This window comes from Phragmites australis, chromosome 15, assembly GCF_958298935.1.
Source record: "Phragmites australis chromosome 15, lpPhrAust1.1, whole genome shotgun sequence".
NCBI classification, from domain to species: Eukaryota; Viridiplantae; Streptophyta; class Magnoliopsida; order Poales; family Poaceae; genus Phragmites; species Phragmites australis.
The window spans coordinates 28,457,980-28,482,707 of record NC_084935.1 but is presented as its reverse complement, the minus strand read 5'-3'; the positions used below and the strand labels follow the sequence as shown (position 1 = coordinate 28,482,707).

Below are 24,728 nucleotides of genomic sequence, written 5' to 3'. Positions count from 1 at the left end.
AGCCAAAAAAAAAATTGGCTTCGCCCGGGTTCGAACCGGAGACCTTCAGTGTGTTAGACTGACGTGATAACCAACTACACCACGAAACCTTGCGTGCTGATTGGAACAACAAAAATAGTTTAGTCGTCTAGTTACCACATGAGAAAGCGCAAATCCCTGTTGTCGTCAACGACTGATGAAAGCGGTAACACGGAGCTTGTCGTCAACGACTGATGAAGAGTCACGTTGAGAGGGCTTATTCACCTCTCTCTCTCCCTCTTCTTATTTCTCTCTTTTCTTCTTCCTGTTGAATGAAAAAAAAAATGCTAAGGAACTTCTATTGGCTGCGAAGGAGTAAGGGGACTCCCCCGATCAGCCCCTAGCATTAAGCATGGTGTGGCATCACACCAAGATTTAGAAATCTTCGAGACCTTCTAGCTTACTGCCAACATTTTATTCGGACGCGAGACATCGATGTCTTCTGACCATCCGCTTCTCAATTCTGAGTTGGTGCTTGCCAACTGTGTCCACCTGATGTGCATCTAGATTATATTAAATGTAAAGTTAACAGATGTCAAACAAAAAGGGGTGGTGGCGCAGTTGGCTAGCGCGTAGGTCTCATAGCTAAAGTGAGTGATCCTGAGGTCGAGAGTTCGAGCCTCTCTCACCCCAATTCTTTTTCGTCACTTCATTCTCTCTCTGTTTTTTTTTCTTCTTTTGGGTAGCTTCTACGAAAAGACCAAAGGAACACAACACATCTCATATTTTCGCCAAACGACAACAAGAAGCTTCTTTGAAACGAAGGATAGCAACATAAAATCCTTATTCCATAGAAGAGCTAGGTTCGGGAAGGCCGTCCCATCAAAAGGAACACGCATAAGAGGATATTCCCTCCTTTTCAGTTTACTTATCACTATTTTTACTGTAGCAAACTTATAAATACTTAAACCTTTTATATTATTAGATTTATCATGAAAAAAACTTTACTAGTATCATATATTTTCAAGTATCTATAAATCTTTTTTAGAAAAAAATACTTGATCAAATTTGCTATAGTAAAAAAGCAGTGACAAGTAAACTAAAATGGAGATAGTACAATCAATGGCACAAGACTCCAGAAATATATAATTGATGTCGTGGATCAAACAAGGATTTGTTACATTTGGCTTCATACAAAGATCCTAATAACTTCTAGCTCTTTTATTCAGTGGTGTACCCAGAATAAAAATAATCAGATGTCCTACTATTAGATTAGAGGGTGTTCTATAAATCTAGTATATATATGATGGATCACTGAAAAACAAAAAATTACCCGATATCATGTGCACCCCACCTTGTATGCCCCTGCTTTTATCAGTTTGCGAATCACTGGCACATTCAACTACAGTTACTACCAGTCTATCAGTACCCAGGTCATAGCAAAATATTTTTTGACCATAGGTTATAACACCCTCAAAATACCGTTCTTCATCGATAATCAACAACAGCTCTGACATTCTTATTGTAAGCAAAGCATGCTAGTATATGCTCTCTTCGATTCTGTTTAATATTGTTGCCGACATGTTGGCCATCATTGTTGATGATGTTATTTCTATTCTCCAATATGCTGATGATACTATCCTCTTCATAGATCATGATATCAAAAAGGCCAAAAATATAAAGCTGTTGCTCGTTGATTTTGAGATATTGTCCAGCCTCAAGATCAATTTCCACAAGAGCGTAATATTTTGCTTATGTCCGTCCTAGGATAACACTGAAAAATATGCGAACTGTTCGGATGCACCTTGGGGAAATTTCCCATGTGCTACATGGGAATCCCAATTCATTTTCAAAAACTCGACAATTCAGACTGGAAACGAGCAGAGGAACACTTCGAAAAGAGGCTGAATAGCTGGATTAGCAAGTATTTCAAAATACCTCTCTTCTATGCAAATGGTTATATAAATTCTTGACCGAAGAGGGAATATGGCAAGCCATCTTAAGAAACAAGTATTTGGGGTCAAAATCATTATCTCAGGTCAATTGGAGACTTGGTGCTCCCACTTCTGGGCCACATTGATGAAGGTAAAGCGAATATTTCTTCGCTATGGTACTTTCAACATCAAAGATGACCCGCAAATAAGATTATGGGAGGATATTTGGTTGGGAAATTCATCCCTAATTGAGCAATATAACATGAAACGATCTGCTCCCAAGCCTTATCACCATCGTTTGGAACAAACAAGACACAATTGCCAATACATTACAATCTTATCCACCGAATATCTCGCCCTGGCAAAACTTAATTGGCACAAAATTGATAGCATGGAACATTTTGCTCCCACGCCTTATCAACATCACTCTATCACAAGAATCCAACGAGTTTTGCTGGAATCTGAACCAATTTGGCAAATTATCAGTACACTCACTCTATCAGCTGCTTATACATAGTGATACATCGAACATGAATAGACAACGATAGAAACTAAAAGTACCTCTAAAAATCAAGACTTCCTACGTTACTTACACAAAGGAGTCTTATTGACCAAAGATAACTTAATTAAAAGACAATAGCAAGGAAGTCAGAAGTGTTGTTTTTTATCATAAAAATAAGATGATTAAGTATCTCTTTTTTTACTGCCGTTTTACCAGATCTACATGGTTCATCATCCAGTGGCTTCTAACCTTTACTCACCATACAGTGTCCCAAAGATGTTTGGAACTGCTTCATAGTCTGCATGCCTCGATGCATGTGATGGATACACGCTGACGGATATATGTTACAAAAGGGCCGGGACGGACGGACGGGGCTGCATGCCTGGATGAGTCGATAGGTCCATGCATGTGATGCATGTGGCATGACAAGAGACCATTCAAAGTTGTAGAAGAAAATTCTATAAGATTCGTCACCAAAAAATCTCTATGACATCAAGATTGATGCCAGCAACGCATCTAGAGGACACGCCCAACAGCCCACCCAAGTTTTCGTTCGTGTCGCCGGGCCACGCCTTCCGAGGCGATCCAGCAGTATCTCGCCGTGCAATTCTTGTTCATGTTCGATCACGAACCGACCGGGGACGGGCGGCCATGCCTCGCCGTGCGACCTGAGCGGACGGCACGGGAGGGCCGCCGGCCAGTACTGCCACGGCGGTTGGATTGCATTTGCATTGCTGCCGTGCGCGCACTGGGTGCATGGGTGAACGTGCGGGCTGTCCGACCGTCGGTCCTGGGGCACGGGCTCACACATTTGCATGCATATGCATCAGCATCTGTCGGTTACTTTCATCTCATGTGTTATTTGCACACGCTCGGGTTGGTTTTGCTAGCTTGGAGAAATTGCCCGGCCGGCCCGCCGGACGACGTGCATGCGTACGTACGATGTCTTCAATAAGACATGCACGCGATGCACGAACTGTACCCTAGATGGAAAATGCAGTTCTCACTCTAGGAGCATGCGCACCAATTAAGAGTTTGTATACTTGTGAGTTTTAATTTTTTTTCCAAAAATCCCTAGATACAGAATATGATGGAACATGATCACCTGCAAAAAAAAAAAAGGCAAAATACGACCATTTGTTTGCTGTACAAAAAAGAGAAATGTTCACCTACACAAAGCTATGTAAGATTCTCTTTTTCAAGAGCTCATAAACGATTTCTCAAAAAATTTCAGGAGAACATGTTACAAACTCGAAATGGGTGCGCATACTCATAGGGTGAATATTTTGGCCTCCATCCCTAGATATATTACCGATCGACGCGAACTAGTCTACAAATTGTTATGCAGCTAGGCGCATGCGTTAGTTCCAGCATTATTACCTTTTCGAGTTGGATTACAGAGAGGAAAATGAAGATGACTACATACCGTGCATATATATGTCTAACTTGCTCGCAAAAAAGGGGGGAAAAGAAAGAAGATGACAAAATACTATTTAGATCCATCAACCATTTCCCATTGAGATGCGTCCATATATACATCAACCACACCATGCTACCTTGCACCGACAAATATTGGAACAGTAAGTTGTTAGCAATAGTTACCGGCCACTCATAAAGCTGCGAATATGTTGGATGAGACTGATACTATGTCTTGATGTTCATAAGGATCCATAGATAAGCCACACGCGATACATTTCATACGATATGATACTCATTGTGATAAACGAGTGTTAGACGTACGGACCAAATTCTTAAGGACGAGAGAGAGAGAGAGAGAGAGAGAGAGAGAGAGAGAGAGAGAGAGAGAGAGAGAGAGAGAGAGAGAGAGAGAGAGAGAGAGAGAGAGAGAGAGAGAGAGGGCCATGCTTGGCCCCTCGCACGCCAGCCGCAGCGGCAACCGATCAGCTCCGGTTGGTAGCCGTGCGAGTGGCATACAGGGAGCCAGGCATATTCCCTCGTTTTTCACCTCAATATGCCATGCACGCAAGCACATCAGCAGCACATGCATGCCCTATCATCCCAATCACAAAGGATGTGCGTGCATGCTATATCTAGATCCTCCATTGCCCTATCTACTTCTGAACCATACTCTTTCTTCCTCGCTCCCACAGTCATCTGAGCAAGGGAAGGGAAGATGGTGACTACTGACTAGAGGAACGAGGGAGCGAGAGGTTGAAGGTGCTTGGGGAGAACACAGAGGGCTTGCACATATCCACCGCTACGCCAACATGAATATATATATATAGCTCCAGACCCAGGTCAGGTCCTCGATATGCCCTAATCCCACATAGTACACAGAGAATCGCACTACAGAGCATGGACACACTCTTCACCATTCACAAGAAACCCTAGAGTTAGCTTCTCCATGCATATATGATATGCAAACACAGACAATCATATACCTGCACACAGATGAGGAAACCCTAGAGGGGGAGGAGCACCACTAGCTGGCCCGGCATGACACTCTGTCAGGAGGCCTTTGTTTTTGTCCTGGTCCGTATGGTGGGGTGTAAAATCTTGTGCTTGTACACATCTACATAATGGCCTGCATGCACTGCTGCACAACATATCACAAAGTTTAATTGAAAGCGAATATATACTTAATATGCACCTACCCAAGAACTTTTTGAACTTTTTGTGTGGATGTTGCAATCTCTCTCTTGTACCGTTTGCACCGTGCTGTCCTTCTGGACTGGCCTTTGTCCGCCAGTGTTTGGCAACGAGTAGGATATGATTCCCCTGTGCATGGCATGCATAGGTGTGGACCAAACCCTGTGTGGGTCAAGCCACTGATTCACCATGCATGAGCTTGCGTGCACAAGTCTTTTTTACTGCCAAGGTAGTGAGAGATCGTGCCATTGACAAAGCCTAAAACCTAAACCCGGCAGTACAATCAATTACTAGCGGATTGGCGCACCTTGGCTGCCTCTGTCTCTGTTTTTTTTCACAGAGCATGATAAAAGAAGACTAAAAAATTAGATTTACTAATTTTAGATATCTCAATATTTATTTATGAATTTATCGATATTTAACATATTTATTTAATTATAAGGAAAACAGTGGTACTTTCATGCATCCACATAATTTTAACATGTAGATGACAGTAATAGTAACCTAACTAAATTTGTTTCATATTTTTTTGAGTTATAGATATTTTTCTATGCATTTTAGATTATTTCAGCCGAATTATCAATATAACTATTATTCCTTTCGCTTATTTTCTGGAATTTCGCAAAAAAAAGTGTATGTACACATACGTATATACAATACATATATGTATGTGTATATATATGTATACATGTACATATGTGTGCATATACATACATATGCGTATACGTATACATATCTGTATATATGTACATACACATTCGTGGGATCCACATGAAAAGTAGCTGCAGTAACTTATCCCTTTAGAATCGCTCTAAATCTTGACCCAGAGTACTGCAAGCAGGTCAGGAGCGATCATGCATGACATCTATCCCTAAACTTTAAACGTATAGTTGCGAGGTGAGGGATCATGCATGTAAGCCCCTCTCTACCTTTTAGACATTTAAAAACTGTAGCTAGAGCGTTAGATAACAACACTACCTTAGAACATGTATTATATACGGGTTTTAAATTTTATCACATACGGTTATAAGTTCCATCTATATAAAAGTATTTATGATATTGACCTTATGACAGATTTTTATAGTTCTATCTGCAATAGAGTACATATAAATGGATTTTCTGAAAAACCATATGTTCTTAGTAAGGATCACATACGTGTTTCTTTAAACCCTTATGTGAGTAGTAAGAGTCACAGATTGAGTTTTTTTTTAAAAATCGTTTGTGTGACTATTCCCCCCTATAAGCAATTTTGCTTTCTGGCTACCCTCATGATATGGCATACACATTTCATGATTTACAAATTAAACAACACATTGACACATTGTTCAGAACTTCAACACAGGCATTAACATATCAGAAATGTTAAGAACATCACATATTATTCAGAACACATAAACCTAGCTAGCGTTGTCTAGTAAAAGGATGAGATGATAGACATCATGGTGGCGCTATCTTACAAAAAACGAGATGATAGACATCATGGTGACACCGTCTTCCAAAAGAATGAAATGATTGACATCATTGGTCGATCGACACCGTCTTCCAAAAAGACGAAATGATTGACATCATCTCAGGTTCCTGCGGTTCAGCACAACGTCAACCCAAGTATCATCTTTAATGAGCATCTAGCAATCATTCGGATCAAGCTCCATCTTGACTATCTCACGCATGAGCTAGAAACAGACTGCGTTGCTGCCAAACTACCAGCCATAGTTAAGCAAGAAATGCATGTTCAAACTAGTTTTGCAGTTCACGAAAATATCTCTATTGTGACGAACAACAATAGAGAAATTTTCATATACAAAACAGAATGAAAAACACGATTCACTGCAAAAACAGGATCCACATAGGTACGCTTGACAACAACAAAGAATACGAAGTTCATCAAGCCGAAGTCGACGCTAAGCATCCGCACCGTGGAGGTAGCGATAGAGACAACCTCATCTTGTCACCGCCTGATTGTCGTGAATAGAGCATTTGCATATCTGCAATAGAAACAAGACATTGCACTCAATTACACAGATCAAAGCAAAACCTAACAAATCCTAACTAAACCGCGATGGAAACCCTACGATACTCACCTCAGTGCAGTGAAAGGGATTTGGCCCATAGATCTCGCTTTTACGATGTGAAAAAATCCGTAGCTATGTGTGTGTGGAAGATATGAACACTCGGGTGGCAAAGAGTAGAGCGAGAAAGATGAACACTCTTCGTCGCTTTATATTGAAAAGAGACGAGCGAGTTGTGTGTGTAGGAAGCCAAAGAGCCAGGGGAGATGAGCGGGTTATATGCGGGGGAAGTCAAAAGAGCCAGAGAAAATGAGCGGTCAAATTTAAAACAGTTCGTGGATCTTTAAATCCAAAGAAGTTTTCATAAATATGTACAAAGAAGTTTTCATACAGACATATACGACATTTAGAAAAACCCGTTTGTGACAATATCACAAATGATTTTTTGTAAGATCTATCTGTGTCTGTATGATAAAAACAGACGAATTTATAAAAATCATCTATAAGTTTAGTTACACCAGACGGCGGTCTTGTTACATACACGTTTGTCTTAGCAACATTCTAAGAGTATTTTATCGGTGACGGATCCTAAGAAAACTTCTGTGATACTACATCTGCTTTCACTAATTCTATGTAGTGAAATAAGTTTGCCGTTTTCTTTTGAAGTGTGAGATTAGTGCATAGGAGTTCAGTTTTAAGCATTTCACGGTCTTTTTACTGAAATTCACGATATAATACTCCCAATTCTTTTGTGATCGATATAATTTAGGATTGCTTATTTGTAAACATATATTGTGTTAAGCATAAAGACTTACATGTTATCAATTTGATCAACATCCGATCGATCAAACGACCCTCTAATCTCAATAAAATCCAACAGCAACTAAAAGTGACTCGGACTTAAGAAAAAAAAATCAAGACTTATATATAAATAAAAAAATATGAGATAAAGTTACTTGGTTTTACAGTTCATCCCACTACTTAAAATCCCAATAGATGCACCGCGGGTGATGCCTAACTGTCTTTAGTCTTGTCCCTGAAAGATTTTGGCTGTTAAAAAAAGAATCCTGTTTGTTGTTATATGAGATAAATTTACTTGGTTTCACAGTTCATCCCACTACTTAAAATCCTAAGCGGTTCCTGAAGCCAGCTCTCTAAGTCGGCGACCCAGGTTTGAGCCCCGACGCTGATCCTTGGAGGTGCCCTTGTGTGGAGCCTCCCCTAATGAAAAAAAAAAAGAATCCTGTTTTTTCATACATTCCTCTTTCCCGTAGTGCCCTTAATATAGCTTAAACCAACACTGCATCTCCCACACTCAAGCACAGGCACCATGCATCTTGCTTGATCCGCGACATATATTGTTTGTTCATTTAGCCCACACCTCCTACACACATAATTTCGCTATAGATATGTATAAATGATATTATCTTTAATAAGAGAAATATTAACTTTCTCCCTCCAACACACAATATATATCCGCTAGAGCAGCGCATTACTCCCTTCGGTCAACATGTAACTTTGATCATTATTTTCTATTAGAATATAGTTATAATATTTAATAAAAATATAATATTATGAAAGTATTTTTAAGACAAATTCACGGGTGTGATTTATATATTTCCAAACTAAATATTTTAGAAGTTATTGACGGTTAAAATTTTAAAAATTTGATTGGATCTTGATAAAGGGATAAGTATTTATGACAGAGAGGGTATATTGGTTCTTGTGTGATCTAGCTACCTCCTCAAATCTAACTTGATAACCACCCAAAGCAACATCATCATCGTCTCTGGTGGCGATGTGGTCCTGAAAACCTCACTATATTATCGTTTGCGAAACCAGTTGCTGCTATCAAGGGTTTGAGATCAAAAACCCAAATTCGAAAATACATTCATAGTGTGTTTTGAAGAGTACTATATAATTGTTATAGCAACTTTAAGGATTTAGGTTAAATTTAGATCCTAATATTCGTACCTCATGCAGGCTGAGGTGAACGGTGGTGATTGCCCGTCACCCAAGGGAGAGACAAGATTCACAAATGTGACCGAGGACCGAAAACCGGACCCCAATGTATTCTTTGAAAACCGGAGAATTTGGTCAAATTCAATCAAAATTTGTCAATTTTTTGAATTTCGAATTTGAATTTGATCAAAAACCGCTTGGTTTCTAAATACAAACTAGATAGAATCGGTCAAAAGCCGCACAATTCGAACGGTTTTCGTCGCATTTGTGAACCTGGGAGAGACGCAGGGAGCGGGAGGCAAAACAAGTACTGACTGGCTGCTGCTGCTGCTGCGTGCAAATTAACTACGTATACGCCTGCACGTCTGCGCGCATGTGGAATGACAGCAATTAAGAGGCAGCTAGCCCTCTCGCGCGGCGGCTTCCCCTTGTCTTCCTCCCGGCCGTCGCCTTCTCTTCCATCTGCGTCGCCGCAGTCTCCGTCGGTCTCGTGTGGGGGTCGGCCGGATCCATGTTCCTGGCCGACGCCGGCCGGCGGCATGCACGCCTGCCTACCTGCAGCACTGCTGGCTGGATATATAGTAGCTAGTATATCTAATCGTTTACGCTGCCATGGTTCAGAATTCAGATCGATCTCGGCAGGTCCTCCTACGGCCGGGTAGCACTGCATGCGCCTGTGCTTAATTACATGCATGCATGGATGTTTTTTTGATCTGTACCGACCGATTTAATTACTTCTCTTTCACAAATTCAATCTTGATCTAGCTAGCTAGGTGTTTGGAAGTGGTGCATATATGGATTAATTATCATAGTATAATTCTTCAGACCTAGCAACCGATTGGGAAGGTAAGAGATCTCAGACCCTAGTAAAATCTACCAACATCGATCACACATTACGTTTTTCGGCCGTAGTTAGTCTCGATCGAAGCAAGCGTGGCTATTAATTGGCCAAAAGAAAAACCAATGTTGTAAAAGGTTGGATTGTAACACCGCATTCTTTTGATACCACACTAGCAGTTTTTTACCTTGAGTTACACTGGCATATAAATCATGTTAGCCCAAAGCGTCGTACTTCTGTGTTTAACTTTTTTTTGTTATATGAACGAACACTACTACAAATAACAAAATTCTAGCCGGTCCGAAATCTTCTATTGCAGTTGGATACGAAAAACAGCATGTGAAAATATATATCTCAGCCGGTTTTAAGCTCCACAAGCCGCCAAATTATCATAGGCGATTCAAAATATACTATATATCATAGTCATGAACCGACTAGTATAATACATGATATTATTCTAGTCGGTTATTCCTACAAATTGCCTTGGATAATACCTATATTCCAATCGTCGGTTCATGATACAAATCATTGGTGAAGTATGCGCGCATAAATTGTACTACCACAATCATGAAGACTGACCTCAAAGCCTTATCTCTTCTCCCAACTCGTTGTCCCGACCACTCACTCCCCAAAATTGCATACACACATCCAGCTATCTCCCCCCCCCCCGCCTTCTAACCCTAACCCCTGCCCCCCCCCCCCCCCAAATCCCCAACCGCCACTCGGTGCCACACCCTTTGCCTCAGGCCCCTCTCCGCGGCGACACATCCCAACCCTCTACAGTCCATCCCAACCGGTTGTCGGCGGCAGCACATCTCACGAGCAGCAGCTAGCGACAAGTGGTTGCGGAATGAGGAGGGCAAGAACCTGGCGGAGGAGGTGCGAGGAAAACAATCAGATTTGGGATAACAATTGGGACGAATCTTTGACCTTTTTTCAAATTGGGATCTGAGTGCTGAACATAGTGCAGCTAGAATTTGTTTGCTTTCCTTGTACAGATTTGTTTGCCTTTGATAGAGAGAACTCTACAAGGGAACATGGGGACTGTAATTTGGTCCCTGCTTAATTATGTGTATATTTTGGACCATTGCATGGGTAGGTTAGGAACTTAGAATTCAAGAAAAATGTACACCAGAAGAAGTCTCTTGTAGGTTTCACATAACTGATGATTGTTCAATTTTCTCTATCTTTTTCTCTGCTTGTATTCAAATCTATATGTGAAATATTGTAGAACCAAATAGCTGTAACCGTGAACCTTTTTTATGGGGAGGGGGGGGGGGGTCTGCAGTGTGCATCACAGTCGGTTGGCAAGTGGATCCGTCTATGATAATAACGTTATCCCAGTCGGTTCTTTTTATGAACTGAATGTGATAACTATTATCCTAATCGGTTCCGCAACCGACTATTATGATGTGTGATTGTCATAGCCACTTTGTTTTAGTCGGTACAAAAACCGACTGCAAAATGGATTGGGATCAGCTTTTTTTTTTACTAGTGGAACTAACCACCAATTGATTGCAGTAGCTATACAAGCCTAGGACTTGATGTATGGTGCATTAAGAGATGTGATCGATTAGCTATTTAATTATGATCTACACACGAAGTCGTCTTTTAGTGTGTCAACGGAGGGGGTTTCCCTCTCTTGACATTTGCGAGCAAATGGGTTTGAGCCCGTGGTGTGTTGCCGGGCTTTCATCAAGAGCCTTTTACCTACATGATGTGTTAATTTAACAATCAGATACTTTTCCCGAACCCTTGGATCATTAGATCGTCTTTGATTAGATATATAAGGAGACGGCAAGGATGTGCAGCGAGACCACCTTCAACCAGCAGATTTCCGTATTGAATTATTGATCTTTCAGACTAATTTTTAATGGCCAAAAGCAAGCCGAGATCCCTAAGACACCTGTAAGAGGAAATTATTGAGCAAAATCTACTGATCATAGGGTAGCTTTCAGTACTAAGAGCGACGGCCTTTCGAATGATAGGCCATGCTGGCCGGCCGGTCAGAGGCAAAACGATCAGGGCAGAGCATTCTTGGCTAGGCAGAGGCGTGCCTCAAGGATCGAGCACCGTGAGTGCATGCATGGGATGCGGCCCTGCAGAGATGAGATGAGGAGCCTGGCCGTCAGTGGTCACTATGTCAGTGTTGGTTGGCTTGATGGCAACACGCTTGTAAGAAATTGAAATGCCACAAGTAGTCCACAACCACGCATGCATGCATGCTGTACGTGGTCAATTTGATGGAGAGATCAGCAGCATCTTCCTATATAACCAATTGATCAATGTGATGATCAGGAGGGCATGTTTGCATAACCAAATACAGAGCATAATCAATCATCTGAATATATATCCAGAAAAGAAGCCGATGATATTGCATAGATAGATATGACTATATGGGTGGTGTTAGGGGAAAATAGAGCAGCCTGAGGATAATAGTTGACGATCGTTATCAAAGATCACTTCAAAGTCTTTGGCCTTTGGACTCAGCAGGAGATCTTATCCTGGAGGCTGCGGACCCCTTCAGACCACCCCTCCAGTGTCCATGCGGTCTTCCGAAGCCTAAAGATGCAGCCAGCCTTCGGAGATAATATCAGGGAAGAAAGGACACCCCTGCAGCCGACCTGACGCGAGGTGACGGGCAATTAATGCCGGTGCAAGTGATGCTTATCCTGACACCCTAGCACGATGCAAATCGTCCTGACATCCCCTGTAGGATGGCGCCGGACTGCAATTGGCAACCGGCTCACCCCTCAGGGGGCAGGCACCACAATAGTTACAACGTACAATAGTTACCACGGTAGATATTTATCTTCTATATAGGGTAAAAGGTAATTATCCAAGATAAGATCCAGTAATTCGGTCAGGTCCTTAGATATTTATACATCGTGATAACTTGTACACTAAGCTACATACTAACTTATAAATAGGGGGTTGTGGTCACCTGGAAGAAAGAGGTGAGAAGGAGTCCGCTCAACACAACACGGATGATCATAAGCACAAAGTCTTCCTGTGATACTCCTCCTAGCCCAGTACATATTTTTACTATAAATATATTTATGATGTTCTTTCCTCTCAAATTTTATCTCCAAATTTGAGTCTACTCCTTAGAAGAAACTCTCGCTGTACTTGCTGAAACAAGACGAACTCTTGTTCCAATAAGTGAAGTATTACACGCAGGTAAATAGACTTATGAAAACTAAAGGGCTTTTCTTTTGCTCTGGAACATGAGAAAAAAGGAAGGTAAAACAAGTTCAAAAAGGTTGTACACTTGTAATGAAACCATTCATGCAAAACACATTTCTATGGATGCAGCATGATGGAGATGTTCACATGCAGTTGATGTGTCGTAATTGGCCATTTTAGATGCTACTGTACAAGAACAAGGAATGGCCAAGGTGGCAAGATGGTTTCAGCAAACAGACAAAAAGGCATTTCTGAGGAACAGACGGTGTCGAAGAATCTAAAAAAGTCTAAGTAAAGAACAAATGCATCTCTGAGTAAGAAAAAATCAGAGCTAACTAGCCGCGGTTGCAGTTCCAAAAATATTACTTATTGTTGCTTTCAAGTAGCATTCACATGCTAGCATTTGAAGCATCCTGTGGTACTCCGTCGCAGCGTTTGAGGCGCTAGCCACTAGCCTACAGTATAATGCCTTCAGGCGGCTAGCTCTTGTGCTTCTATTGCAAAATGGAGAACACAAAGATAAGTTTGCACCTTCAGAGAGTACTTGAGTTATCTCACTTGCGCGCCTCCAAACAACAGAAACCTCTACCTGTTAGAGTCCAAGTGTGCACTGAATATATACTTCAACAATACACTTTGGCACATACACCGGTGTCCATCCACCAATGTTCTGCTCAAAACGAATTCCATAATACCAGGTTTGACATTAGACAGTCACAAATGTAGACTACAGTTCTGCAGAGTGCAATATAAGTGGAAGTTTATTTGACAGTACGTGACTGTTGAATAAAGGGTAATAGATCATCGTTATATTTACAGGTGCATCTACATAAATGACTAGCTACATTTTCTTAAGCTGGAATAGCTTCCCCTTCATAAGTCGGGAAAAAAAACCTCATACCAAAACAAATACAGATTAGTATACCGCCAATTATGAAGTCTAACTTATAAAAGAACCAGCTTTAATTCCTTGAAGTGTTTTTAAGGAGGCCAATGCTGATCTTTGAAAGCTCTGATACATTCCACTGTGGACCGGATGCTACTTGACACGCCCTTCCCCAGCTTAGGCAGATCAACTCCTCCTGAAATCTGAGAGTTGTCCTGGAACCTCATAAGTTTCTGTCGAGATTCTTTCCTCATAGAAGCTACATTACTCGCATAACTGATGGCGTCCCACACCAAACCTCTGATGATGGTCATGGTATAAAACCTTGCCGATTCAAGAGGGACATTGCTTGCAAAGCCTACAGATGAAATGCAAAAGGCAAAATCTGTTAATGTGTCATACTCATATATATTAATTTTATTCCATTATTTAAAAAATGTGTCATACTCATATATCAAGGTTGAAATGGGAATGCACTGAACTACAGAACTACTGCACACAGAAGCATATACATCAGATATTTCTCTTTATGAGAATAATCACATCTACGCTATCGCTATGTACTGCTTGCTGCAAGATCGACAGGTGGGTACCATCGCCATTGGAGATGATGCTGTTGGCGGTTTGTCTGATCTAAGAATCGAACATGTCACATTTACAAGCACACTATCAGCTAGCCAGCTAGCTAATTCATTTGCACCCTGCCAGGTTGCAGGGAATCCTATATAACAAGGACAAATGGAGCATCATTGACTAGAGAATGGAGATCCACTGCAGGGCATTGCATGTTGATGAAAATACTGCTTTTTCTTACATCACCATTCTTCATTTCTTTTCACAGGAAGATACAGTACTGCGCTAAGCCGATAACTGAAACTCCCACAAATCCAAGAATCAATCCCTTAATTGCAGTGTAAGATTACTTGTTGAAGGAAACGCCACAAAATAACATGACTGGACAAACAAAGGGGCATAAGTGAGTATAAGTATATGGGTATGTCTATTTACCGCTGCGGTAGTGGTTCTTGATGAGGCCGTGCTGCGGCAGCCCGACGCCGACTCCGGCGAGCGTGAATCCGACGCTGAACCCAACGCCGCAGCCAGCGCCGACGTATCCAATCACCTCGGGCCCGAACCCCGGGCCCCAGCCGACCCCGCAGCCGAGGCCGAGCCCCATGCCCCAGAAGGCGCCGGCGGTCGGGTGCACGGGATTCCAGCGCTCGTACCGCCCCAGCGCCCCCTTGATGATCATCCTCGGCTTCACAGCAATCTCAAGAACCGAACAAGGACGGAACAGCAACCTTAGCAAGACTCAATTTTTCCACCAAAAACGAAACGGAAGGAGAAATGGTGGCGGTACCAGGTTGGGTTGGGCATTTGCTGCCGTCGACGCGGCGGCGTTTGGTTCAGCGGGAGGCGGCGGCGGCGGCGTGTGCTGGAGTTGGGGGGACTCGGGCATCCGCTCCTGTGGAGAAGCCTCTGGATTGGTCAGGTGAGGTGACGATCGACGAAGCCTTGCTGGAGCCGCTCACCGCCGTCCGTGTGGCCTCTCGGCTACAGAGTTTTTGCAATCTTATCCTCGTCGCCTCCTCCCCGGTTTTGTCCGAGACCAAACCGTCGCCGTCGCGAGCAACTTTTCTGGCTGTCGATGTGCAACGCTGGCTGAAAAGCGAAAGGCCTTGCACTTTTTGTGTTCTTTCGGCCTGGTAAAATTTGGCCCATCTGAACTTTTCCCCCTTCAGGCCAATCACTGGGTAATGATTCGGCCGGTTAGGTTGTTTGGATCTGGAGCCAAATCTGGAAGGATAAATCTGGAACCAAGATCTTTAGGTAGCTGGAAAACAAAATAATTTAAGCCCTGGAGCTTTCAGAGTTCTGTGATGAAGTACAGATCTACTATACAACACTGATACGAATACATGATTACGTTATTTTTCTAAAAATCCAATTTATAGATATATTTTACTATTTAAAAAAACAGTAATAAGTTACTCCCATAACCTACTTAAATTCTATTACATAACACACTAAAATTCTCAAATTTATGACATCTACTGTCACTTCAGATACGACCTGACTCCATGCCATGAGTTTTCACTCTAGTGTAACTACTAAATCCAACATATGAACAATAATTGTATTTTTATCTAGTATGGTCTCCACCTAGTTTAGATCTATATAATTGTGACATAATCTCAAAGTGGAGTCTTAATGTCGGTGGAGGTTACATTAGCACCGTTACTTGAAGTTGTCACTGCCATCTTCACACCGCTACTAGTGCTAGGGTGAGCACAATTGCACGATGCATCACAACCACTCAGACATCCGGAACACACCACACGCGACAAAAGCGAGCAAGCAGTTGGTCGCTGTTTGGAACTGGGAAGACAGGACAGAGGCACGTGGCAGTAGCTTACCAGAATCCTCTGCTCCCGATTGGGAAAAAAAGAAGTTACTGTTACAGCTATGGAAAACTGATTCATGTAACCATGGTGTAAAAATTTGGGTTAATTAAATACACAACATTACAATTTTACCTTTTGAAATCTGCGATTATAAAGTCTGAAATTGTAAATATGCCATTGTGAAGTTTTTTGGACAAAATAGCCCATGTCTTAATCCTGCCTCCCCTTCCTTCTGCTCATCTTGGTTGGCGTCCTTGATCAGGCGAGGTGGGACTAGGCTTGATGATGGCTAGTATAAATCTACTATATACAATAGTTCTATATGTATACGGATCCTCTAAGGTTGCATGCATTCTCGGAAAATACATCCGTGTCTGGGAAAGAAATCCGTAGACGTATGAAAACTACCCACAGTTACCGGGGTATCCTGTAAACTGGAAAGTCTATCTTTAAAGATAACATAATCCTACTTGGAAAAGAGTTGGAGACTACACGACAACCCCCATATATATACGGAGCTAGGGGACCCTGCGGAGGACAAACAATTCATGCCACAACAAGCCGTGCAGAAGCCATCAGCGCTCCACGAGCCCCAAGCCTTCTGCAATCGTGATCTACATCAACATCTCACCAAGACCATACACGAGGAGCCCCCAACTAGGTTTAGATCCCATCTAGGCTAGCTAAGACCGCCCCCTTGTAATCTGTCTCGAAGATCAATACAAGAACACAAGAAGTAGGGATATTATCCTTCTGGAGGCCTGAACCTATATAAACCTCTGTTTTCCGATGCATAATTGGGAAAGAGGGAGTGTCCTCTATCCTAACCTCATATTCGTAAGATCGACGGTTTACTAATCGTCGATAGCTGGCCCCGCCCGTGGGGATCATGACCTACGACATTGAATCTTCGCTACAAACCATGTCGCTGACTCCACCCAAGACTACATCGAAATCCGGCTACTTGGATGAAGTGTTCTACGACAACTTTGCCCTCTCGCGCAACGTAGATCTGATGATCGACTGGATGGAATTAGGCGACAACCTCCCTGATGACAATTCCAGCAACAAGGCAAGTCGTTTTATGGATGTGTGTGCTAGGGCTTACGACGTCAAGCTTGAACCGCTCGATGACCAAGATGATTGCACAAGCAACGTACGTCGCGAGTCAGGATATTCCCCTGTGGCTTCCGACAACTCAGATTGTCGACAAAACTACCTGGAGGCATCCTCCGATGACAAGTCCATGACGGATGTGGACTTCACAGCCAGTGGGGCATACTCCCGAGAAAATTTTACCATCGAGGACGGAAGCGGTACCTGGTCCAACCTTCCTCAGGATGACGACCTAGCAGACCCAAACACCATCGTTGATCCAGCCGTGGAGTATCAGACTATTCCCCCACTGACAACAATGCCTCGCGACCAGGCCCAGAACCCTGCTGCAAATCCAGATCCTACTACCTCGTGCTACCAGCAAGGTGCCATATGTTTTAGATCTGGGGCTACTCAAGGCGCAGGGGCTGGGATAATCCTCATCTCTCCGACCGGAGAATGCCTGCAATATGCTTTGCAGATTGACTTCCCGGCCATAAACAACATGTCTGAATATGAAGGTTTGCTTGCTAGTCTTCGAGTAGCTTCTGCGCTTGGTATCAACTTCCTTCTCGTGAAAGGGGATTCACAGTTGGTGGTGAAGCAAGTTAGCAAGAAGAATTAAACCTCAGACAAGACTATGGGAGCTTACCTTGCGGAGATGGGGAAGCTAGAAAAGAAATTCATTGGACTCGAGGTCACATACATCCTGTGAAGGACTATGGGAGAGAACCCAACTGCTTTCCTTTTTCCTTTTTTTTTCTTTTCTTTTACTTTCCTTCCTCATTTCATTATTTCTCCATCTATATATTATTATATTTTCTCACATACTCTAGATATTCCAAAACAACATCATACAATAACATCATTACCCTTTCTAGCGAGCCACTTCAGAAAACCAACACAGTCCTTCTGATGGTGCCCTAGTTTGTGATAGAAATGGAATTCATCCTCATTAGGTGCTCCTTGATAAGCAGGAGCAGACGAAGGAGCAGGTTCCTTAGGCGCCTTGGATTCTGACTTGTTAGACTTAGTGGAGAAATGCAACTTTTCTTGGATTCGTAGTCCCCTTGGAACTTTCTTTTGCTAGGGCTGCTAACATGATGCACATAATCTTTCTTTTTGGCCATTAGTCTCTTCTCCTCATGGACACACATGGCTATCAAATCGCACATGGTCCAATTCTCCTTCTGAGTATTATAGTTGATCTTAAAAGAAGTAAACTCAAAAGGTAGAGAGGTCATAATGAAATGGACTAGGAAACCTTTAGATATTTCCATGTCCATTCCCTTGAGTTTTCCAGACGTATCAATCATCATCATAATGTGCTCTCTTATGTTGTCGGACCCATCATACTTAGTAGTTAAGAGCCTTTGAATCAAAGTACGGACATAAACCTTTGAGGAGCCTTTGAATTGCTCCTCGATTGAAGCTAATTACTCCTTAGCATTTTCGGATTCAGGGATTGCTCCCATTATCCCAACTAAGATTGAGGTCTTCATTATCATCAATGACATGCGATTGGACCGTTCCCATTTTTCAGCATTTGCCCCATAAGTTTTCTTTTTATCATCATAATTTTCCTCACGAACGGTGGGAGGAATGGGAGCAGTCACTCTTAATGTATAATCAAGGTCCAAAACTCTAAGAACAACTTGAACTTTCTCTTTCCAAGAAGGGAAGTTGCTTCCTGTAAGATAATCAATGCCATCAATTGTGGTGGAACCGTTTGAAGCGTTCACAGCTGAATATAAAATAGTGCATAATTAGAAAATATTATAAAGTAATATTTTATACAAAATTAACCATACGTTGTCTGATTAATAACATGCAAAATTACAGCTCTAATTTGTATCACCGTTGGGCAGAAAATGAAAAACAACTTAATCAAAATTTATGAGATAGCACATGATTACCGTTTGGAGGCAATGTCCAATTCATCTATGGTGGATTGAAGGTTGTTCTTTTCTTGTTTGTACATGCCACTGGTGTGGGCCATCCAACCCCGAAGATGTATGCGCAAGGCACTCATCTTGTTATTCCAACGTTGGGTGCGGTTACATCCTTTTACCGGCTTATTCAAGATTTCCAACACTCGATCATGAAAATCATTCCAAGTTAACTAGCTAAGTTCTAATTTGAACTGTTTCTGGTTCCTTGGAAAAGCCACCATTCCGATGTCCAGCAACAATGGTGTGTGGTCCGAAACACCTCTATCCAGAGCGTGTACAAAAACCAACGGAGACTTGGACTCCCATTCCGTAGTCATAAGGACTCTGTCTAACTTTTCATAAGTTGGATTAGGAAGGGAGTTTGCCCATGTAAATTTTGACCCGTTAAATCAATTTCTCTAAGAGACCTCTGCTATTCCAGAAGATACCTTTTATTGGGAAACATTTTTTTTGTTTTCTTGCCGCTATTTGGGACCTTTCGTCCTTTTGTCTTAGAGGATGATTTAGATTTTCTAACAGTAGCCATATGGTCACAGATTTTTGTGCCTGGCTCCGTCTCATCCCAATCGACCTCCGACACATCCTTAACCAAGTGAGCGAGTAGAGCACTATCAAGTTCGGCGTCCTCGTCATCACTTCCGTCAAAAGGATTAAAATCTTTTGAAAGATTGTGATTTGGCAATTTATTCGTTTCTTTGGAATTGGTAGCCACCTTCATTCTGTCTCCTAGAACATGTTTCAAAGCATGGATAGATAAGTTTATTTTATTGCTACCACTACCTAAAGAAACACCTAATTTATCCAAAAAAGAAGTAAATTTGTCATTAGGTAAAGAAGCAATAGAAATTCCGGAGGTAGATAGTGGCGTACCTAATTTAGAATCAAGAGGGGTGGCAGCCGAGCGTGGTGACTTGGAGAAATCCGTCACCGTCATAACCCTTGCTGGAGAATCCAAATTATGGACAGCAGCCCGCTTCATAGCCTTGATCATCAAATCTTCATCCGCCTCCGCGACGCCATCAGGTGCGGAAGCCGCATTGAGACGGTCACTTCGGCGAGGACCTTCCTGGGCCATTAGTTTGACCGCGATGGCGACCTGAGGATCACCTGAACTCAGTGGCTTTGGTGAGCTTGAGGGTGCCCGAGGACCTCGCCTAGGCCCTATAGCCGGCGCAGGCACCGGAGGAGGATTATCCTTTTGTGACAGTAGGTCTATTTTCTTGCTCGTTGCCTTGTTTGACAGCACAACCACCTGAGGAAGCACATCATCTTTAGCCGGTGCCTCCACCAGAGGCAATGCAGCAACCCCAAGTGCACGCAGCATCGGCTCACGACCACTAGAGATGGCAGCCATCGCAACAGCATGCGCCTCCACCAGAGGCAGTGCAGCAGCCCCAGGCGCAAGGAGCACCAGCTCACAGCCACGGGAGATGGCAGCCGTCGTAGCAACAGGCAAGGAAGAAGACCGACAGAGCGCCGACCAGGAGATTTCGTCCAAAGTGACCTTATTCCTGGGTGCCGGCCAAAAAGAAGGCCACTGAGTTGCCATCAATGGTGACGAGATCGAATCGCCAAGAAGTGGACGAGGTGTTGACTATCCAGCAGCACGACCTGGTAGCGCCTCCTTCCGGACATCATCAATTGGTGAAGAATCTGAGCTGTCTGCAGCGACCACCAGTAAATGATCACCGGTAGCTTGCATTGCCTCCTGCGTGCCCACACCTTGCGCCCCTGAGCTGCTCCAAACTACGGCGTCGGTGAAGTTTCCTACAGGGAATAGGTGGCGCTAGTTGTTGCATCCACCAGTGGGTGGCCATGTTCCAAAAAGTCAACAGAAGGTGAATTCCGGATTATGTGCCGAGAGCGAGCATGGCAGGACACGACCTTCTTATTGAAAGGAGTCACTGCGATGAACTTTGGCACAAATGAGTCAGACACGTGTTCTTATGCTCAGCCCCATCCACATTCATAGGGATAGTAGTATGGTTGTTGTTGGTAACCAGAGAAGAATTACCTTTAGCTTTCTTTTTTGCTTGGTCCTGAGATGCACCGTTGTCATCGTCAAGCAAATCATTCTCATCACCAGTAAATTCAAAGTTAGAAGGATTAGACTTTAGGCCATCATTTGCGACAAAGCCCTGATCTTCGAGTGTGAATGTGATTTTATAGCTTACACGTCCAAGAACCACATCTGATTTAGTAGATAACAAATTAGAATCCATAAGATCAATCTGGACTTGTACAATGCCTCGACTCCTTAAACATTGCATGTCAATTTCCAATGATGCATCTAGCACCGTCGCTATAGCCCAGATTGCCATGTAGTGTCTAAAGGCCGAGGGAATGCCCACTATATGCACCCACACCGATTCCAGATGAAACAACGGTCTTGACTCATCAGATGACTTCCATTCACCAATGGAAATAGTAGCCCCTTCAGCTTTGAGATGAAACTTGGCATCCACCTTCTTGCTCAGCTCATCCGAATTCAGAAAAGCCACGAGATAGGTATCCGCTCCTTGTGAAACTACCTCCCAATTCCAGTCAGGGTGGATCCTTCGTCGAAGTTCGTTTTGAATGATTTCAGCTGTTAAGTGGTTACCTTTAACCTTGACCAACGCAGTCGGTGTTGAAGTTTGATCATTTCCAAAAAGACCAGCTTGAGCCACTTGGAAAAAGCCCTTCTTATCAGCACCAAAACCAAGCATCGTTGCATTCGGCTTCAGTAGTTTTAGAATCAGGCACTTTGTGGAAAGGTGATCGCCATGTTTGTCGCAAATGACACAGTAGAGAACTGCGTCGCACACCTCCATCGAGTGGCCCTTCATCTTGCACTAGAAGCAGAATATTTTCTTTTGTCGCTGCTTGCCTTCCTTTGCATCGGTAGCCTGAGGCAAAGAGCCAGAAGACGCAGCCGGATCTGGCTTGCCGGCCTCCTGCATCCTCAAGAAGCTGAGCGCTTGTCCATTGGCTCGTCCTTGACCTCCAAACCAAGCTCCAAAGCCATGGCATCCCCCTAAGGGAGGACGGCGGGTCGAAGGGCCAGCCCCGAACATGAATTACCCTCCGTGGCCGAGTCCAGGTACGGCGTGGCCCTCGAAGCCGCCGAGTGTGCTAGCCGACTGGGCATCGGATAGGGAATTGAAGACGCGAGCAAAAGAAAGCGTCGGCATGTTCCGACCATGACCACCGAAGGCCCTGGAAAGACCTACACTAGGTTGCCCAGAACCTCTAGCCGAGGTACCTGCTCCCTTTCCAGCTTCGTCAGCACCATGGCCCTCGGCCAGAGTACCGGTCTTCCCCCGACCCTGAGCATCACTCGTCGCCTGAGTAGAACCAAGACCAGCACCTACCATTACTACTTGAGCATAGGATGGAGACTTGGAGAGAGGGAGGATGGAGAGAAAGAGATGTTCGGATGTTTGAGCTGAGGATATGTGCCAAATGTGCCGATCAAAGGAGCCCTACATGTGGTAGTAGATCGAGCACAAAAGGAAGCATGTCGTCCCCAATATGTGCCAAAAACTTCTCGCCTACTGCGGCCATGCTGAAAAGGGTCACCTTCCGTGGAAAATTTGGAAGCTTGCGAGACAATAACCGGAGATTGATCGGCCAAATTACTGGAGTTCTTACCAAATTTTGCTGATATTTCTCCCTGGATGAAATCCCCTAGGACCACCAAGGGCTCTGACTGCCGTTTGGGGAGAGGACCATGCCACGGTCACATGAACCATCCTCTGCTCTTTCCTTGCCGGAGCCCTTTCGCAGGTGTATGAGAAGGTCCTGGCGGCTTCGACAAGGAGTTATCCGCAACGCGAACACCGAGTTGTAGAGCCATAGCTTCAACTAAGCATGAGGCCAACTCAGGCGTAGCTTTGTCGTCGACCAGGCTCTCCTCCGCGTGCAATATCTCTTTGCCAGTAAAACCGGCCAAGTGTGCCGCCTGGATGGTCTCCAACACCGAAGGAGTGCGCAGCTCGCCATAGACCTTCGCAGCATCTACCAATGGTGACAAGCTGCCATCCATGCAAATGCCCAGTCGAAGGATCTAGAGGGCATGGAGAGAGCGGCCCAGGCAGGTCATCGCTTCTTGCCTCGAGAATGCTTGGGGGGGGGGGGGGGGAAGCCGGGGGATCCTCGGCGAGCGCAGGTGTCGATCGCCGTCGGGACAGATCCAGGAATGCAACCAAAAGCACCTCCGAAAAAACCAGAGTTTAAAATTCAAAACTCTATATTCATGCTTTTCTCATAAGATCGGTATAATCCCTCATACGATCCTAACCCTCTTTCCTGTTCCTTCCCAACGTTCCATGGCACCAGCCCCAACTGACGTCAAGAAGGCCGCTGCCGCTGCACGCGAGGCTGCCATGGCTGAAGCCGAGCTTGAGGCCAAGTCCTCGCTCTTGGCGCAGGCGGTCGCTGTCTCCAGCGTCAAACTCCTCGTCCCCACCACTCTCGATCTCCAGGCCGGCAACTACGCCCAATGGCGTGGCCTCTTCGAAGTTGCCTCGGAGAAATTTGCTCTCGACGATCACGTTCGCGCCGGTGCTCCCTCCTCTCCCGACGCGCAATGGCTTCGTCTTGATCCCTCGGCGTTCGTCACCAGCACCGGTGCTTCCAAGCCTACATCCGGTGGCCCCTCATCACTGGCCACCGGCGGCAGCTCGTCGCGCGGCAACTCCATCAACAACGGCGGCAACCCCACGCGCACCAACAGCAGCGGCACCTCCTCCAACAATCGTCGCCGCGGCGCTGGTCGCAACAACAGTGACGCTGGCCACTCCACTGGCGGCGGCCATGGCCTACCAGTTAGGTATTCATGAAAGATTCCAATATGTTCAAGGCAAAGAACATCAGCATACTCACTTGCAGTCGAGGCTGACGAGCCATACAGAATGACTTTAGCCTGTTTTGAGCAACAGAAAGGAACTGGTGCAGCAAGAGAGATAAGCGGAAGATATTTATCCATGTCAAAGTAAGTAAAGATCAACTGCTAAGACCAGATGGAAATAGCGGCATGCCTCCAAGTTAGGAAGTTCGGGAAGGCTAGAAAGTGAGGTTATCTGATTTCCAGCAAGATAAAGTTGCTACATGCAGGGGCGGATCCAGGGCCCGTGCTGGGGGGGCTGCAGCACGGGCCCAGCCCAGAAAACCAGAAGAAGATAGAGAAAAATTCTGAAAAAATTCATCATTTCAACCCACAAACTATGAATTTAGTCCAATAGTAAGAGGCCCAGCACCTCTTGGCATTGGGCTGGATCCGCCCCTGGCTACATGGTACGATAAACAAAAAAATTAGTGCATGTAAGCCTTCTATAAGCTCAATCAAATATGGCGGGGAAAGCACAAACCTGGAGGACTTTGCAATTTCCGAGAGGGTCAAAGCCAGGG

General features: G+C 44.0%; 1 protein-coding gene and 2 non-coding genes across 3 annotated transcripts; 1 reads left to right on the top strand and 2 right to left on the bottom strand.

Moving 5' to 3' along the window:
• Window positions 1–15: 15 nt before the first annotated feature.
• TRNAV-AAC (transfer RNA valine (anticodon AAC)) lies at window positions 16–89 on the bottom strand. The gene has a single exon. It is a non-coding gene; the product is annotated as a tRNA-Val (tRNA).
• A 475-nt stretch (window positions 90–564) lies between these two features.
• Window positions 565–651, top strand: TRNAM-CAU (transfer RNA methionine (anticodon CAU)). Its single transcript is given in 2 exon segments — window positions 565–602; window positions 616–651. It is a non-coding gene; the product is annotated as a tRNA-Met (tRNA).
• Window positions 652–13,742: 13,091 nt separating this feature from the next.
• Window positions 13,743–15,456, bottom strand: LOC133893426 (uncharacterized). Its single transcript, XM_062334432.1, has 3 exons — window positions 15,246–15,456; window positions 14,894–15,155; window positions 13,743–14,243 (listed from the first exon to the last, which is right to left on the bottom strand). The coding sequence occupies exons 1-3, from the start codon at window positions 15,342–15,344 to the stop codon at window positions 13,981–13,983; spliced, it is 624 nt and encodes a 207-aa protein (XP_062190416.1). The 5' UTR covers window positions 15,345–15,456; the 3' UTR covers window positions 13,743–13,980.
• Window positions 15,457–24,728: the final 9,272 nt, after the last annotated feature.

Bases quoted from the DNA above. Each gene is read 5' to 3' on its own strand.
- LOC133893426 (XM_062334432.1), bottom strand. From the start codon at position 15,344: ATGCCCGAGTCCCCCCAACTCCAGCACACGCCGCCGCCGCCGCCTCCC. The intron at 15,156-15,245 runs GTACCGCCACCA...TCGGTTCTTGAG, and splicing joins CAAATGCCCAACCCAACCTG to ATTGCTGTGAAGCCGAGGAT. The intron at 14,244-14,893 runs GTAAATAGACAT...TTTCATCTGTAG, and splicing joins CAAGAACCACTACCGCAGCG to GCTTTGCAAGCAATGTCCCT.